At 38.3% G+C, this 15,378-nt stretch overlaps 1 protein-coding gene across 3 annotated transcripts in view; it reads left to right on the forward strand.

The window, feature by feature from the left end:
- The window catches only part of TAB2 (TGF-beta activated kinase 1 (MAP3K7) binding protein 2), a 142,821-nt gene that overhangs the window by 90,169 nt on the left and 37,274 nt on the right, over nt 1–15,378 (forward strand). For all 3 annotated transcript variants that reach the window (XM_077813183.1, XM_077813184.1, XM_077813185.1), the window contains one exon: nt 10,120–10,309. In XM_077813183.1, coding sequence (XP_077669309.1) covers nt 10,208–10,309 — 102 coding nt within the window. In that variant the 5' untranslated portion in view covers nt 10,120–10,207. The remainder of the gene's footprint in view (nt 1–10,119; nt 10,310–15,378) is intronic.

A 15,378-nucleotide genomic window follows, 5' to 3' on the forward strand; every position in this document is an offset into this window, starting at 1 on the left:
CTCCTTGACTCTGTTTTTCCTTTTACTTTCTGTAGTCCTGTACTTTATACTCATTTTACTAATCAGTCTCTGAACATTTCTTCAGTATTTGTAACCGTTTTCCCTTTCCTTCTGCTGTTCGTGATCTCCAAAGTTCTGTACTTAGGTGCCTCTTTTCCTTCTGCATTATATCATTGGTGACCATATTGCTCACACAGTCTCAATTGCCAGTGCCAGTTGTGTATCTTTCTTTCACTTTTCAGTCTGACATCTAACTTTTTAACCCTATTCTGGATCCACTGCCAGCTCCTGAGCTCTGTTGCTACTGACAGTACCACCTCCCTGTTTCTTAGGCTTGCAACCTCCAAAGTAATTTTAAACTCTTATTTCCCCAAGCAAGGCAGATGCCAAGTCCTGCTTGTAGCTTCTCCACAACATCTCAAAAGTAAGTTTTAAAATATTTTGACTTTAAGGCTCAGTCTTACACTAGGTAGGTTCTATGCTGGAGTTAGTCCTGGCAGTTATCACTGTTTCTGGTGAATTCTGGGATGTTGTTAATCTCTCAGAATGCCCACCAGCTCCCATAATACTTGGTAACTTTTTCCATAACCCTGTCATGTAGCAGTGGCTTGAGTGAGAGCCTGGTGTTGATGTGATCCAAATGTTTCCAAACACACGGTTTGTATTGTGGACATGTTGCACGGTTGCAAAAAGCAGTGCATTTACCTAGTCTAGACTGAGCTTAAAAGTCAAAACAGTTTTTGCTGATGTTGTGGAGTAACTACCAGCCAGACTCGGTGACTGTATGTGTTTTGAGGGGAGAGAATCCTACTGCATTCATCATCTTTTTGGTGCAGCCTCTCATTATGCATTAGAGTCACTCTACTCATTCCACCAGGTATATTTAATTTGGGACATCCTTTCTCAGACAGTATGGGTTAGTGAATGAGACTTGGGATCTGTTGAATTAGAGATCTGGGTTCTAATTTCCAGCTCTGCCTGATTTGACCTTGTGCAACTTCTTAGCTGTTAACCTCTACCCCTTTACCTTTTAAAAGAGGCCTTCGTTTCCTGAGCAGCCCCAAAATCTACATAGCCTAGCTTCCCAGACTGATAGATAAATAAGGCCATGCTTTCCAAAAGCAGTTGATCTGCTTGGCACAGCTGCTGGTTTCTTATGTATCATAACAAAGCAGAAAAAAAAAACACTATTTTTTTCTCCTTTGAAATTTAGCATTAGAAAATTAGTGACACAATTTAATGAGACTGTTTGAGACAAGTAGTAAAGCTGGCACTGTCCACTAATAATCATCCATAGTCTCTGTTTTCTTTAGCATCCTTGCTGATTTTTTTCAGTATTTGTAGCCTTGATAAACTAGATTTTATTCAAATGGAAGTCTGACGTTTATTGACGTAGAGAGCAATTACATGAATTTGAAGAAATTTGCACCCTGTTTCTTGATACATTTGGATAAAGAATGCTGAGAGAGCTCAAATAATGAGACTTCCATTCCACCTGACCTTTCTGCTTTTTCCCTTTCCTCTTCCTCCATGCCCTCTCCTTCCCTTTTTGGCTTGGTAGTGTATGTATATTTTATTATTATTAACCATGCCCTAACATGTTATGTCTGTATAATATTGTCTGATTTTATACTGTCTGGTCTTGCAGATTTGACGAGTTGATAAGTTGTATAATTGCATAATTTTATTGGTTATCCCTGTGAAATGTGCACTGTTTGGTAATATATACAATGTAAGTCATTTACCCTTTGTACTTTTGTTTATGAAAATTAATTAAAACATCACAAATGTGGATAACTAGATTAAGGATTTTAAATTAACTTTTGTGTTCTAAACCCTTTCTATAGAAATCAATGAATAAAAATTGTCCATATAATTTTTTTGTAGTAGGAATCAGAAGTGCATTAATTAGGGCTGTCAGACAATTTAAAAAAAATCGTGATTGCGAAATTAAAAATAGTTTCAATTGATCGCCGTTTTAATTGCACTGTTAAACAGTAATAGAATACCATTTATTTAAATATTTTGAATGTTTTTCTTCATTTTCAAATATATTGATTTCAGTTACAATACAGAATACAAAGTGTAAGTGCTCACTTTATATTATTTTTAGTACAAATACTTGCACTGTAAACAAGATAAACAAAAGAAATACTATTTTTCAATTCACCTCTTACAAATACTGTAGTGCAATCTTTTTAGTGTGAAAGTGCAGCTTACAAATGTGGAACTATGTATTTACTTAGGTGCACTCAAAAATAAAACAATGTAAACTTTAGAGCCTACAAGTCCATTCAGTCCTACTTCTTGTTCAGCCAATTACTAAGACAAACAAGTTTGTTTACATTTATGGGAGATAATGCTGCCTGCTTCTTCTTTACAATGTCACCTGAAAGTGAGAACAGGTGTTCGTATGGTACTGTTGTAGCAGGTGTTGCAAGGTATTTACGTGCCAGATATGCTAAACATTCATATGCCTTTTCGTGCTTAGACAACCATTCCAGAGGACATGCTTATGACGGATTCTGCTCGAAAACAGTCCAAAGCAGCACGGACTGACGCATGTTCATTTTCATCATCTGATATCACCAACAGAAGGTTGATTTTCTATTTCGGTGGTTTAGGTTCTGTAATTTCCTCATAGGAGTGTTGCTCTTTTAAGACTTCTGACAGCATGTTCCATGCCTTGTCCCTCTCAGTTTTTGGAAGGCACTTCAGATTCTAAACCTTGAGGTGAGTGAAAGTGTTCTTAAATTGAACAACATAGGCTGGGTTGTCAGCCGACACTGCAATAATATGAAATATATGGCAGAATGAGGGTAAAACCACAGAGCAGGACATACAGTTCACCCCCAAGGAGTTCAGTCACAAATTTAATTAACACATTTTTTTAACAAGTGTCATCAGCATGGAAGCATGCCCTCTGGAATGATGGTTGAAGCATGAAGGGGCATACGAATGTTTAGCATACCTGGCACGTAAATACCTTGCAGTACCAGCTACAACATTGTCTTGGGAATGCCTGTTCTGACTTTTAGGTGATGTAAATAAGCGGGCAGCATTATCTCCTGTAAATGTAAACAAACTTGTTTGTCTTAGCAATTGGCTGAACAAGAAATAAGTCTGCGTGAACTTGTAGGCTCTAAAGTTTTACATTGCTTTTTGTTTCTGAGTGCAGTTCTGTTTAAAAAAACCCTGCATTTGTAAGTTGCACTTTCACGACAGAGATTGCACTACTGTACTTGTCTGAGTTGAATTGAAAAATACTATTTCTTTTGGTTTTTTACAGTGCAAATATTTGTACTACAAATAATATAAAGTGAGCACTGTATACTTTGTATTCTGTGTTGTAATTGAAATCAATATATTTGAAAATGTAGAAAAACATCCACAAATATTTATAATTTTATATTGGTGTTCTATTGTTTAGCAGTGTGATTAAAACTATGATTAATTGTGAATTATTTTTTTAATCTAAAAAAAGAAAAGGAGGATTCATGGCACCTTAGAGACTAACAAATTTATTTATTTATTTGTTAGTCTCTAGGGTGCCACAAGTCCTCCTTTTCTTTTTGCGGATACAGTCTAACATGGCTGCTACTCTGAAACCTTTTTTAATCTAGTTAATTTGTTTTGCATTAATCACTTGAGTTAACTGCTATTAATTGACAGACCTAATACTAGTCTCAAACTTGAAGAGGAGAGCAGAAAATGTTGTTTGATGAATCAGCTTAGAAAAGTAGAAGCTGGAATTGTGTGTGTGTGTATATATATATATACACACACACACAAACTTTGTGCGCAAACACAAAGTTCCGAGTATTGCATAGGGCAGTGGTCCCCAATCGTTTTATGTCGTACCCCTCCTTACCCATAATGCAGTCTGTCCATGCCCCCTGGAAGCTGGGGACAGAAGAGGGGCCAGGGCCAGAGCCAGGCTTGAGGGCGGGGTGCCGGGGCTGTGGCCGGAGCTGCGGCTAGGGGCAGGGCTAGAGCAGAGCTGGGGCAGAGCGCGGCTGGGTGGCACTTCCTCTATTCTCCCCCCCCCCCCCATGTGAGGCTGGCCGAGCCCCCCGAATGTTCTTCTGTGCTCCCCTAGGTGGGCATGCCCCACAGTGGGGACACTGGTGTAAGGAATTGAAAAGGTGTTACTAGTGAGTATTTGTTTGCTGTGAGATTACTGCACTTCTCTGTTTTGACAATGATATGGCATCTTGTTGTGTAGGTTTACTTTGTTTAACTAGTTGTAGGTTTAGAAATATTTAAATCCTTTTAGAGGTTTAGGAGGGTTGATACAGGGTTTTAGTTATCCTTTAGAAATGTGAGCTTAATATCGTTTGTATGTTCTGCATATATGGTATGTTGGTGGGGGGGGGGGAAGAGTGGCATTTAGTACTTAGCTGATACAAATAAGTTAAAACTTTGTTCGCCCCTTAACTTAGTAGATTTCTGAGAGTATTTCTGCCTTTACTACAAAGGGGCACTTGGTCTTTTTTTCAATTTTTTATTATAATTAGGAGAATTTCAATTCAACGGCAATAACTATTAAAAATGTAATGGAAACCTATTCCTAAATCTTAATTTATTTTTTCCCAGAGGATTGGCATTTCTCTGAATTATTTCCTTTCACTGTCTTTTTTTTTTTTTTTTTTTTAAATGTCTAACAGCAGTCTTTAGTTTTAGCTCAGATTTCCTTAATACTGCATACGTCTGAGTGGTATTTATTTCATTTTATGATAACTCAACCTATTCTTTTAAAAATTGGATTGCTACCATTACAATTATGTAGTCTTCCTAGAGAGTCTAAAAATAAAAATATAATGTTCCTATGGCAACTTTAACTCTGCCACATAGCACATCTTTCATGTCTTGGGATGTGTATTTTAGCATTGAAGCACAGATTCCACAAGCTGCTTGGTGTGAGGAGCCCTAATAGATGAAGAACCTGACATATGAAATTAAATGTCTGACAGACTAGAAGAGAGAAATTTTATGTTGTGTGTATTTAAGTTATAAAACAAATGTCTATTCCATGATCTGGGTGTCTTCTCCATAGTTTAGTTTTCTCATAAAATGTTATGATTGACTGCTTGCCACTATCCAGCAAATGTACAAAGATGCACTGGCAGAAATAATCCAATCCCTTCAACAGCAGGCATGATAATAACCACTTGAATCCTCAGTCCATCCTCTCCCTAAATGCATTGGAGAAAAGAGAAGCCTTCCAGCCTGCCTGGAAGGTTAGTCAGTCACCTGGTACCTGAATACGTGAAAGATGGCCAAGTTAAGTTTCCTGTCACTATTTTTAACTTGTGCATTTCCTGACTTTTATTTTAATCATGCAACTTTTAGTATCACATGAATGTAGTTTTTTCATGTAATAGAATTCACAATAGAAGTTTAAAGTTTTAGTAGTAAAATGTTTACGTTTTATTATTTTTCTTTTTTTTTTAAACAGACTGACTTGGGTCATAGCGATGAGTGTTGCACAAACAAGGGAGGATGAAAATGCATAGTGCAGTCTAATGCCCTGAGTAGAAAGTTAGGGAAAAAGAGATTCTTTTCTAATCTTCAAATTATAACAATTTTAAGTGATGTGTGTTACAATATGTTAAAAACATTGTTGTTAAGTTGATGTCCTTTTAAAATTGCAGAATATTTACACTACAATATGCAGTTATGAAATCCAAGGTTTCTTCACACCACCTTTTTTTTATATCTTCATTTGCTTTTTGCCCTTATATTGAGGAATTATTTTACATGAGAGAATTATGCTCTGGTTAAAGTCTTATTGAAACAAATCTCTCTGAAGATTATCCCAACAGCAACTCCTTTTCCTGCCTGAGCCCATTAATCAAATATGTATTGTGATGTGTCATAGGAAATGGGATTAATGAAGCTAAAAATATTAGCAGATTCCAGTGAAAATGCTTGTGATTTTTTTCAAATTTTTACTACTTTCTAAGCCAATCAATTTTTTTTTTCAAATAGTGTAGTGCATGCCATTTTTGAAGTTTCAAAGTTAACCACTTTTGAGTTATTTGTATGGAGGGAAAGCTGCTCAGAATGAATATATGGGGAAAGTGTCATGTGGATTGAGGGTATTGTGGTTTTTAAGACCTTCATAATTCAAGGATGGCTGATTGCAGTTTGCTTTTTAAAAAATTAATCATCAAGCAGATAATCACATTTCAAAAGGTGAACATGTACAATTCTGAATGTGTCAAAATTGAGTAATAGCGAAAAAATCACAATCTTAACTATAGCTGAAGCTACCAGGCTGAAATAAATATATTCCCTTTTTTAGGTGAAAAGGAAGGCATGGATAAATTGTGAGGGTCATTGTAGAAGTAATAACGGAATGTATTGGTGAATGATCCCCTGGGAGAGAAACAGTAGGAACAGGAAAGGAGAGGACAAAGCCCTAGGGAACATCAACTAAAGGAGATAGAGCCCCCAGAGGAGGTGTTGAAAGAGCCATCAGAGGTAAAACAAGAACCTATAGAGCAGGCTATTCCAGAAGCCTTAGAAGAAAAGGTTTGGTTGGAGAAAGAGATTAACTTTTTTGCATCCTTTAATGCTGTTAATGTCCTATTACTTAAACAAGGCCCTAGACTTATACACTCTCTATACATTTTTATTGATTTAATTAAAATTTGTTTAGCAACTGATTTAGTTAAATCCGTTCAAACTGCATGTGTGGACTTTATTTTGGTTTGAGTGCCTTATCAATTTAGCTTAGGTCAGTAAGGAATCTCTAATGTACTCTTAAACTAAACAATGAATGTCCTCCCACCAAGAGCCAGTTTAACTAAATCAGTTTAGTAACATTTTACATTTTTAGAGCAGTAATTTTTTGATAAAGAAAGTTAAAGGTTAGACCAGTGATTCTCAAACTTTTGTACTGGTGACCCCTTTCACAAAGGAGGCCTCTGAGTGAGACCTCCTTTATAAATTAAAAATACTTTTAAATATTTAACACCAATATAAATCCTGGAGGCAAAGCAGGGTTTGGGGTGGAGACTGACAGCTCATGATCCCACCATGTAATAACCTCACGACCCCCTGAGGGGTCCCGACCCCAGTTTGAGAACCCCTGGGCTAGATGGAAATCAAAAACATCTTGCAAGAAAAGAAATCACAGGTGCATTGCTTGCTGAAGGAGTTCAGAGGTGTATAGGAGGAGAGAGTGGCAAGGATGAGAATGTACGGATTGGTATTAGAGGGTTTTTAGAATAAAGGGACACTAGGATAAGTTTGAATTCAGAGGGAGTAGTGCCTCATGTGGGAATGACAGAGGGAGTAAAGGAAAGACAGGATTAGGAGAATAAGATGACAAGCAGGTCCAGATTTCTGTGCGTGGAGTTGAATATAAAGTTATTGACCAAAGGGGTGTATACAGGTTGAGGCTCGAGGAACAATATATATATCTTGGTTTCATCTAAAATAAATAGTATTGTTACATTTGCTCTTAATTGTATTCATTCATACAGCTAAGCTAGAATTTCATCATTACGTGGCTTTCTTTTAAACATTGTAACTGGGAATTACAGTCAGTGGCGCCAAAAAAAAAAATTAAAAAATCCAGTTTAAAATCCCCAAGTTAATGAATGGTGCAAACTTGTTGCAGTCAGCCAGGATGCACAATCATTAGTACATGTAAGTTCATTTGTTAACACTGTTGCAGGCCTCTGTAGTCTTGAGTTCCTGAAGGCGAAAACAATATATGAATAGTCCAAGGAAGCCTGACTTATTACAGGGTTAACGTCATCCAATCATGAGACCAGAATATTTCTCATGTATGTAATAATATTAATTGATAAACTGTAATGGGTTGTTGCTAAAACGCTGATCCTGAGATTATTGAAATTTTTTTTAAAATTATGAACTCTGAACATAATGTTATCTTCTTCCGTTAGGAAGATCACTTTGGTAAAAGAAGAGCAATATAAAGCACATTGGAGTCCTTATCAGGCACCTTTTCAGTATTTTATTTCTTTCCAGTTTGTGTTGTTTTTTTTAAAAACAACACTTTTGTGGCATTTCCATATCTATGTTCTTTTAAATTGTGTATTCAAAATACTATGCTCTAAAATATTGGATATGCATAATGTGGAAAATGCAATATTTGATTCAGTAACATAAATATCAAGATAAAAGGGAAGGTGAAACTGAGGAGCAGACCTGCATTAAACAGACATAGGCAGTCGTACACTCTGTAGGAAAACATTATGAATATTTGAAAGACTGAAAAGGATTAAAATCAGAGGGAATAATGAATTTTCAAATATACAATTATATGGGGAATCGTAAGCAGATTCCATTTATTCAATGGAAAACGTTACTATTATATCTTTTTTAAATAGAAAGTAGGGCTGTCAATTAATTGCAGTTAACTGACGCGATTAACTAAAAAAAAATGAGTCGCGATTAATCCTACTGATAACAATAGAATACCAATTGAAATTTATTAAATATTTTTGGATGTTTTTCTACATTTTAAATATTGATTTCAATTACAACACAGAATACAAAGTGCACAGTGTTCATTTTATATTATTTTTATTACAAATATATGCACTGTAAAAACGATAAACAAAAAAGTTATTTTTCAATTCACCTCATACAAGTACTGAAGTGCAATCTCTTTATTGTGAAAGTATAACTTACAAATCCAGATTTTTTTTTTGGTTACATAACTGCACTCAAAAACAAAACAGTGTAAAACTTAAGAGCCAACAGGTCCACTCGGGCCTACTTCTTATTCTGCCAATTGCGAAGACAAACATGTTTGTTTACATTGACAGGAGATACTACTGCCTGCTTCTTATTTACAATGTCACCTGAAAGTGAGAACAGGTGTTCACATGGCACTTTTGTAGCCGGCGTTGCAAGGTATTTACATGCTAGATATGCTAAAGATTCATATGCTTCGGCCACCATTCCAGAGGACATGCTTCCCTGCTGATGATGCTTGTTAAAAATATGATTTAAATTTGTGACTGTACTCCTTAGCGGGAGAATTGTATGTCTCCTGCTCTGTTTTATACACATTCTGCATATATTTCATGGTATAGCAGTCTCAGATGATGACCCAGTACGTGTTTGTTTTAAGAACACTTTCACAGCAGATTTGACAGGACGCAAAGAAGATACCAATGTGAGATTTCTAAAAATAGTTACAGCACTTGATCCAAGGCTTAAGAATCTGAAGCTCCACACCTTGCCCCTCTCAGATTTTGGATGGCACATGCTTTTAGAAGTCTTAAAAGACCAACACTCTGATGCGCAAACTACAGAACCCAAACCACCGAAAAAGAAAATCAACCTTCTGCTGGTTGATCTGACTCAGCATCTGACTCAGATGATGAAAATGAACATGCATCAGTCCACACTGCTTTGGATCGTTATCAAGCAGAACCCATTGTCAGCATGGAAGCATGTCCTCTGGAATGGTGGTTGAAGCATGAAGGGACATATGAATCTTTAGTGCATCTGGCACATAAATATCTTGCAACGCCAGCTACAACAGTGCCATGCGAACGCCTGTTCTCATTTTCAGGTGACATTGTAAACAAGAAGCAGGCAGGCAGCATTGTCTCCTGCAAATTGTAACCAACCTTGTTTGTCTGAGTGATTGACCAAGAAGTAGGACTGAGTGGACTTGTAGGCTCTACAGTTTTACATTGTTTTATTTTTGAATGCAGGTTTTTTTGGTACATAATTCTACATTTGTAAGTTCAACTTTCATGGTGAAGGGATTGCACTACAGTACTTAAGAGGTGAATTGGAAATTTTTTTTTACAGTGCAAATATTTGTAATAAAAAATGTAAAGTGAGTACTGTACACTTTGTATTCTGTGTTGTAATTTAATATATTTGGAAATGTAGTAAACATCCAAAAATATTTAAAATAAATGGTATTCTATTGTTAACAGCTTGATTAATCACGATTAATTTTTTTAATTGCTTGACAGCCCTAGTAGAAAGTCTTTGTTTCTACATCTAAGATGGCTTGTTTTTAGCGTTATTTTTGGTTTTGGTAAAACACAACATCACACTTTGAACTAAGAACATGTATAAAATTTGGCATTTCCCCCTCCTCCCCCTCTCTTACAGAAAATGCTGGAACAGGAGAGATGAGTACTCCTTTCACTAAGGCCTAGAATTGCCTGTTGAACAACAATCCTGATCAGGCAATATACGAATGGCCCAAGGAAGCCAGCAAATAGATTTTCAGGTTTTACATGACCTGCGACAAAAATTTCCAGAGGTACCTGAAGTTGTTGTGTCCAGATGCATGTTACAGGTCAGTGTCCTGTTAGTACTGTATATTTATGTGTTGCCATTTATTGTAGATATTACAAGTAACTTCCAAAAGCTTTCCCTCTAACCTGCCATGGTTGGGTGAACTGTCGATAGCAGATTTTTTTTTGTTTGTTTAAATATCTCTTTTTATATTTTTGTCTTCCTTCTGTTTGCTTTAAAACAAGTAAAGTCTCAAATCAGTTTCCAGTTTTTTCATAGTCTATTTTCTCACAATGTTTCTTAAAATTGAGGAATTTCAATTTCTTCATATGTTAGTGTTAATATTTTGTACTGTTTACATTGGGAATCTAAAAGTTTCTATTATAAACACTTTTATTCTCAAGGACTTATTATGTGGCTGAAAATTTACTTTAGAGTGAAATTTGATGAACACTGCATATTCAGAGAACTAGTATGACTATTTTTAAGTTGCAAGAAGGCAAAATTTCAACCCTACCCTTATTTTTGTTAGGTCTCAAGCTACTCGTATAAGGAGCAGGCAAAAAGTTTTATTTTTCCACCTTCCACTTCCCCCTTTTGCTGAAGTAGGAAAATTACTCCTTTGGGAATTCTGCGCTACTGTGCATGTGCATGATTGAGCCATGCACATTTTAAATTTTTTGTGCAGAAAAAAGCTTCTGCTGATATTTTGCTGCAGTTCCGCTTTTTGCTCACCAGAGGGTGCTGTAGTGCTCGAACAAAGCAACAGCTCCTGGCTAGCTAGGGAAGAGAGAGAGCCTGCCTTCTTCACAGTGCCTGTCAGGACAGGTCAGGAGATGAGCTATGGGGAGACAGACAGCCTGGGGTGCTGGGGGGGAGGTCAGTTGGGCTCATAGGGGCTAGTGGGGGAGGACAGACTGGGGTAGGGGCTGAATGGGACTGGAGGGACAGGGCCACAGGGGAAGGGAGGTGCAGGGCCACATAGTGATGTGGGAGGGGATGTAGAGCTACATAGGGACAGGGAAGTGGTTGGATAGGAGCACAGACACACATGGGGACTGGAGAGGGAGTACAGAGCCACATGGGGACAGGAGAGAAGGTACAGAGCCACATGGGGATGGGGGAGTGGGTGTCTGAGTGGGAGTGGAGTGACACGTAGACGTGGGGTGCAAGGACACATGGGGATAGGGGCAGATGTGCCTGACTGAATGGGAGAGGTTAGGAGTCACTCAGGGTCTGCATGAGGGAAGCTCCCTAACAATCTCTCCTCGACCCCAAAAATGCCTGTTACATAATTTTCCCACCCCTAATTAACAACTCTCCAAGTTCACACCCAGGCTACTTCCCAACAATGTACTTCTCTCTCCCTCAGCTCCTCCGTTATCCTGGACTCCCCCAAGCCTTTGCACTGCTTCTGAGGGGTGCGGGAAATACAGTTCTGTATTGTAGTTTAAATGAATTATTACTCAGAGTTCTGTATTAATATGCATAGTAAGGAATCTGTTTGTCAAAAAACATTTCCTGAATCTTTTTTGTTGTCTGTATTGTTACAGGCATACTTGCTGACAGGTATTTTGAAATAAATGATCAAAAATAATTGAAACTGGTGTGATTATATTGTGTTATTTTGACAAAATATGCAGAATTTTGCAGAATGTTAATAATTGTGCACATAATTTTTAATTTTTTGTGTGCTGAATTTTTAATTTTTTGGCACAGAATTCCCCCAGGAGTAGAAAATGGACCAATCCATGGTGTTACTATATCTGCTCTTCAAATTGCATGGCACCATGCTTGTGCTTCAGACTGCGTCTGCAAAGTACTAATTTTTTTATTTCAAATGCTGTTAAGTTCTTTTAACATTAAAAATGGCATACTGGAGTGAGGTGATACATTTGCTTAGTCACGTGCATTATATCTTTATCTTCTGGAGTCTGTTTATGATAGGTCTTACACTAGGCAGCCTCCTTCTCATCACAAAATATGGCAAAATTTGATATGGTTGATTTTTTTTTCTACTGAGGGAGGGGTCCGGAACCAGAGAATTAGGGTCTGGCACATAACAGAAGTGTGTGGCAGAAGTGTGCAAGAAATAGCACCCCTGCACTGCTGCTGTTTGTCGCCTTGCTTTTGTGAGTACAATTTTTTTAAATTTGTTTTTGTAGGGTAGGTCATGTGTTCATAATATGGACAATTGCATTTCACTAAAGTTTTTAAATGACGGAGTTATTTAGCTTTAAGTACATAAAGTAATTAATGTTATGAGTTCCATAAATGGGGCTATCCAGTGGGGAGTGTGAGGGTCCTCCAGTGCCTTGGGCTGCAGTGGACTCCATTTCCTGGGAAGTTATGATTCCTTCCAAGTGCAGAGAGGCAGAAAGTACTCCATAGCTGTTGCTGCAGCAGCAAGAGCTTTTTGGATCTGCTCTGGTAGCATAGTGACTTGGGCAGGGGAGCTCAAAGTTCCCTTATGGTGGCAGCCCCGAATCTGGTGGAAGGCATCTGGCTGAGCTGACTCCATAAATACACACAGATAGAATTCTACCAGGTCAGTGACTTTCTTTGTAATTTAATGTGCTCTGATTTGACTAAGATAACAGTGAGGCTCCAACTACTTCAGTATTGGCTTAGTCTCACTTAAGCCAGGAAGTTATGAGTTAAGACTGATGGAGAAGTCTTAAGGTAGCACTTTCAAGTCCATATATGGTACTGGTCAGTGAATTTTATCTCTTGTACACTTGAGTAAAGTGGAGTTTTGAATTGTCTAAATATTATGACTATTGTATAAGCTGGATTTTTATGTTTATTTTACATTTATTTTAACATACTTTTTCTCAAGTGGGCAGAAATTTGGAAGGCAGTTTCCCTATCTTTTTTCCATAATAGTCCTCTGACTTGGCCCTTTCCTTATTGCTCCTGCCACTTCCTGAATATGTTAATCTGCTCTTGTAAAGAGAACATTCTTCGAGAAGACTCTGCATAGTCCCACTCCTGGATATTGTACTGCCAAGTGCTGCCAAATGGTAGAACCTTCCCTAAACATTTTCCATTACGGCATTCTCATGCCCCCTTTTTACCCCTCCCCTCAGGATCTCCAAAAGTTCTGAAGGCATAACTATGTAAGGAGTGCAGCGCCCTCTACCACCTCAGTTCGTTCCAACTACTTGCCATTGATGGAAGTGAACCCCTCCAGTCCTTTCAGCTCTGAAGTTCTTTCCTTCATTCTTAGTGTTGATTGTTAGTTTTCTATTATAGTATAGTGATAAGTATAGGTTGTTAGGTAGGTAGTTAGCACAATTCCAGGTTATGGCAGAACTGAAGAAGTGGGATTCAAGAAGCTTCGTACCCTGCTATCTTCCAGATGTTGGATGACCATTCTCCTTGGTATTCCATCTTCCAGACTTCAGCAGCTGGAGCTTGCAAGGAGAGGAATATAGTTTGCAGATGCTTCTCCTTAAGGAGGCCCTTGAGGCTAAATCCTCTGTATCTGGCCAGTCAGCTTCTGTCACTTCTTCCAAGAAGTCAATGCAGATTAATGGTTCCAGGAAATTGGAACCTTCAGTGGGTCCACCTATAGTTCCCGCTGCTCCAGCAGTTAGGCTTTTGAAGTTGGAACCAAGGGACACTCTATTGGTACTTAGCTGTCTTTGTTCCGGAGAAGGTGACAGATGTTAGCAGTGCCAGATCCTGCGTGTCAGACAGAGCTTCTATGGTTCTGAAGCCAAAGGTTGCTTCTAGTCTCAGCTTCAGGAGCCAAGAAGATAGATTTGAGTATCTGGATCCTGTGCCATCCAAATGTTTGGCTCCAGCCTCAACCCTTGCTCAAGTTTTAGGTCTATCTTAAATTCCAAAGAAGACTTCACTTTGGTAGCTAATGTGCACTCTTTGGCTTCTGAGCATTCCTCAGATTTGAGTGAGAAGTAGAGAGACTTGAGAAACAGACAAGCTTCACCAATTCCGAGGTTGGCATCATCTTCACCTGTAAAGGATCAGTCTGAGGAAGAGGATGAGAAGATAGCATGCTTCTATTCAAAAAGAGGAGGTGGTATAGACTGTGATTCTGGTTTTTCAGCAGATGAGCATGTGGGACTGACTTTTCCAATTCTGAGAATCCTCTGCAGTTTCATGATTTAGTGGATTGCATGATGTCCACTTTGAATCGGTCTTCCGTGCCTGTGAAGGAGGCATTTCATCCGGTGATTAATATTCTTGGGGTACCTCCAAGAGTACGATGTCCTTACTAAACTTTGACGCTCCAGCCTGTAAGACTGTGTGGTCCATTCCTGCCAACCTATATCCAAGAAGGCAGACAAATTGCATCAGATACCCTCAGAGAGGTTTTCATATGCATGCTGTACCTAATTCACTGGTAGTGGCTGCTGCAAATCAAGGTCTGGATAGACACATTTCACCCCAGTGATAGAAGGGGGAAGGAGATGTTCTCCTCTTCATGTCTTGGTATTAGGGTGGCAAATATAGGGAGACAAATTACCAAGCTGTTATGGCCTGCTATCTATTCCACCTGTGGGAAAAGTTGGCATTTTGGGGGCATGATTTGCCAGATGACAAAAGAAGAGGGGAAAATGTAATCCTAGAGGAGGGTCAAAATGTGGCAAAGATCACTCTCAGGATTTCCCTTGGTGCCTCAGACTCTTCCGTTACAGCATTGGCTTCTGCAGTTACCCTGAGGAGAAATACATAGCTTCATTCCTCCTCTTTGGCTCTGGATACTAGAATTCAAATGGAAGATCTCCTTCCCTTCAAAGGGGAGATCTTGTCAGTGAAAAGAAAGATGAGTTGCTGGAGAAGTTGAAGGAGGCAAGATCGAAAGCCCATTCTTTGGACTTGGTTTCTTCTACTAGCAGGAGATCTACTCCTTTCTGTTATCAGAGACCATTTTATTCACAGTAGTCTTTGGCTTATTTCTCATAAAATTAAAGACATCAACAGAACTCAGCAGGCTTCATCGTTCCAGAGCCAGAATAAAAAGAAGTCTTTTTTTTTTTTTTTTTTAAATCAAGGCCTAAATAGATTTGATATGAGGGTTGAGAGTCAAGAACCAATCAGCAACGATCCTTCCCTTTCTCTGTTTGGGAACAGGCTCGCCCATTTTATCAGCAAATGAAGGCT

This window comes from Eretmochelys imbricata, chromosome 3, assembly GCF_965152235.1.
Source record: "Eretmochelys imbricata isolate rEreImb1 chromosome 3, rEreImb1.hap1, whole genome shotgun sequence".
Taxonomy (NCBI): Eukaryota; Metazoa; Chordata; order Testudines; family Cheloniidae; genus Eretmochelys; species Eretmochelys imbricata.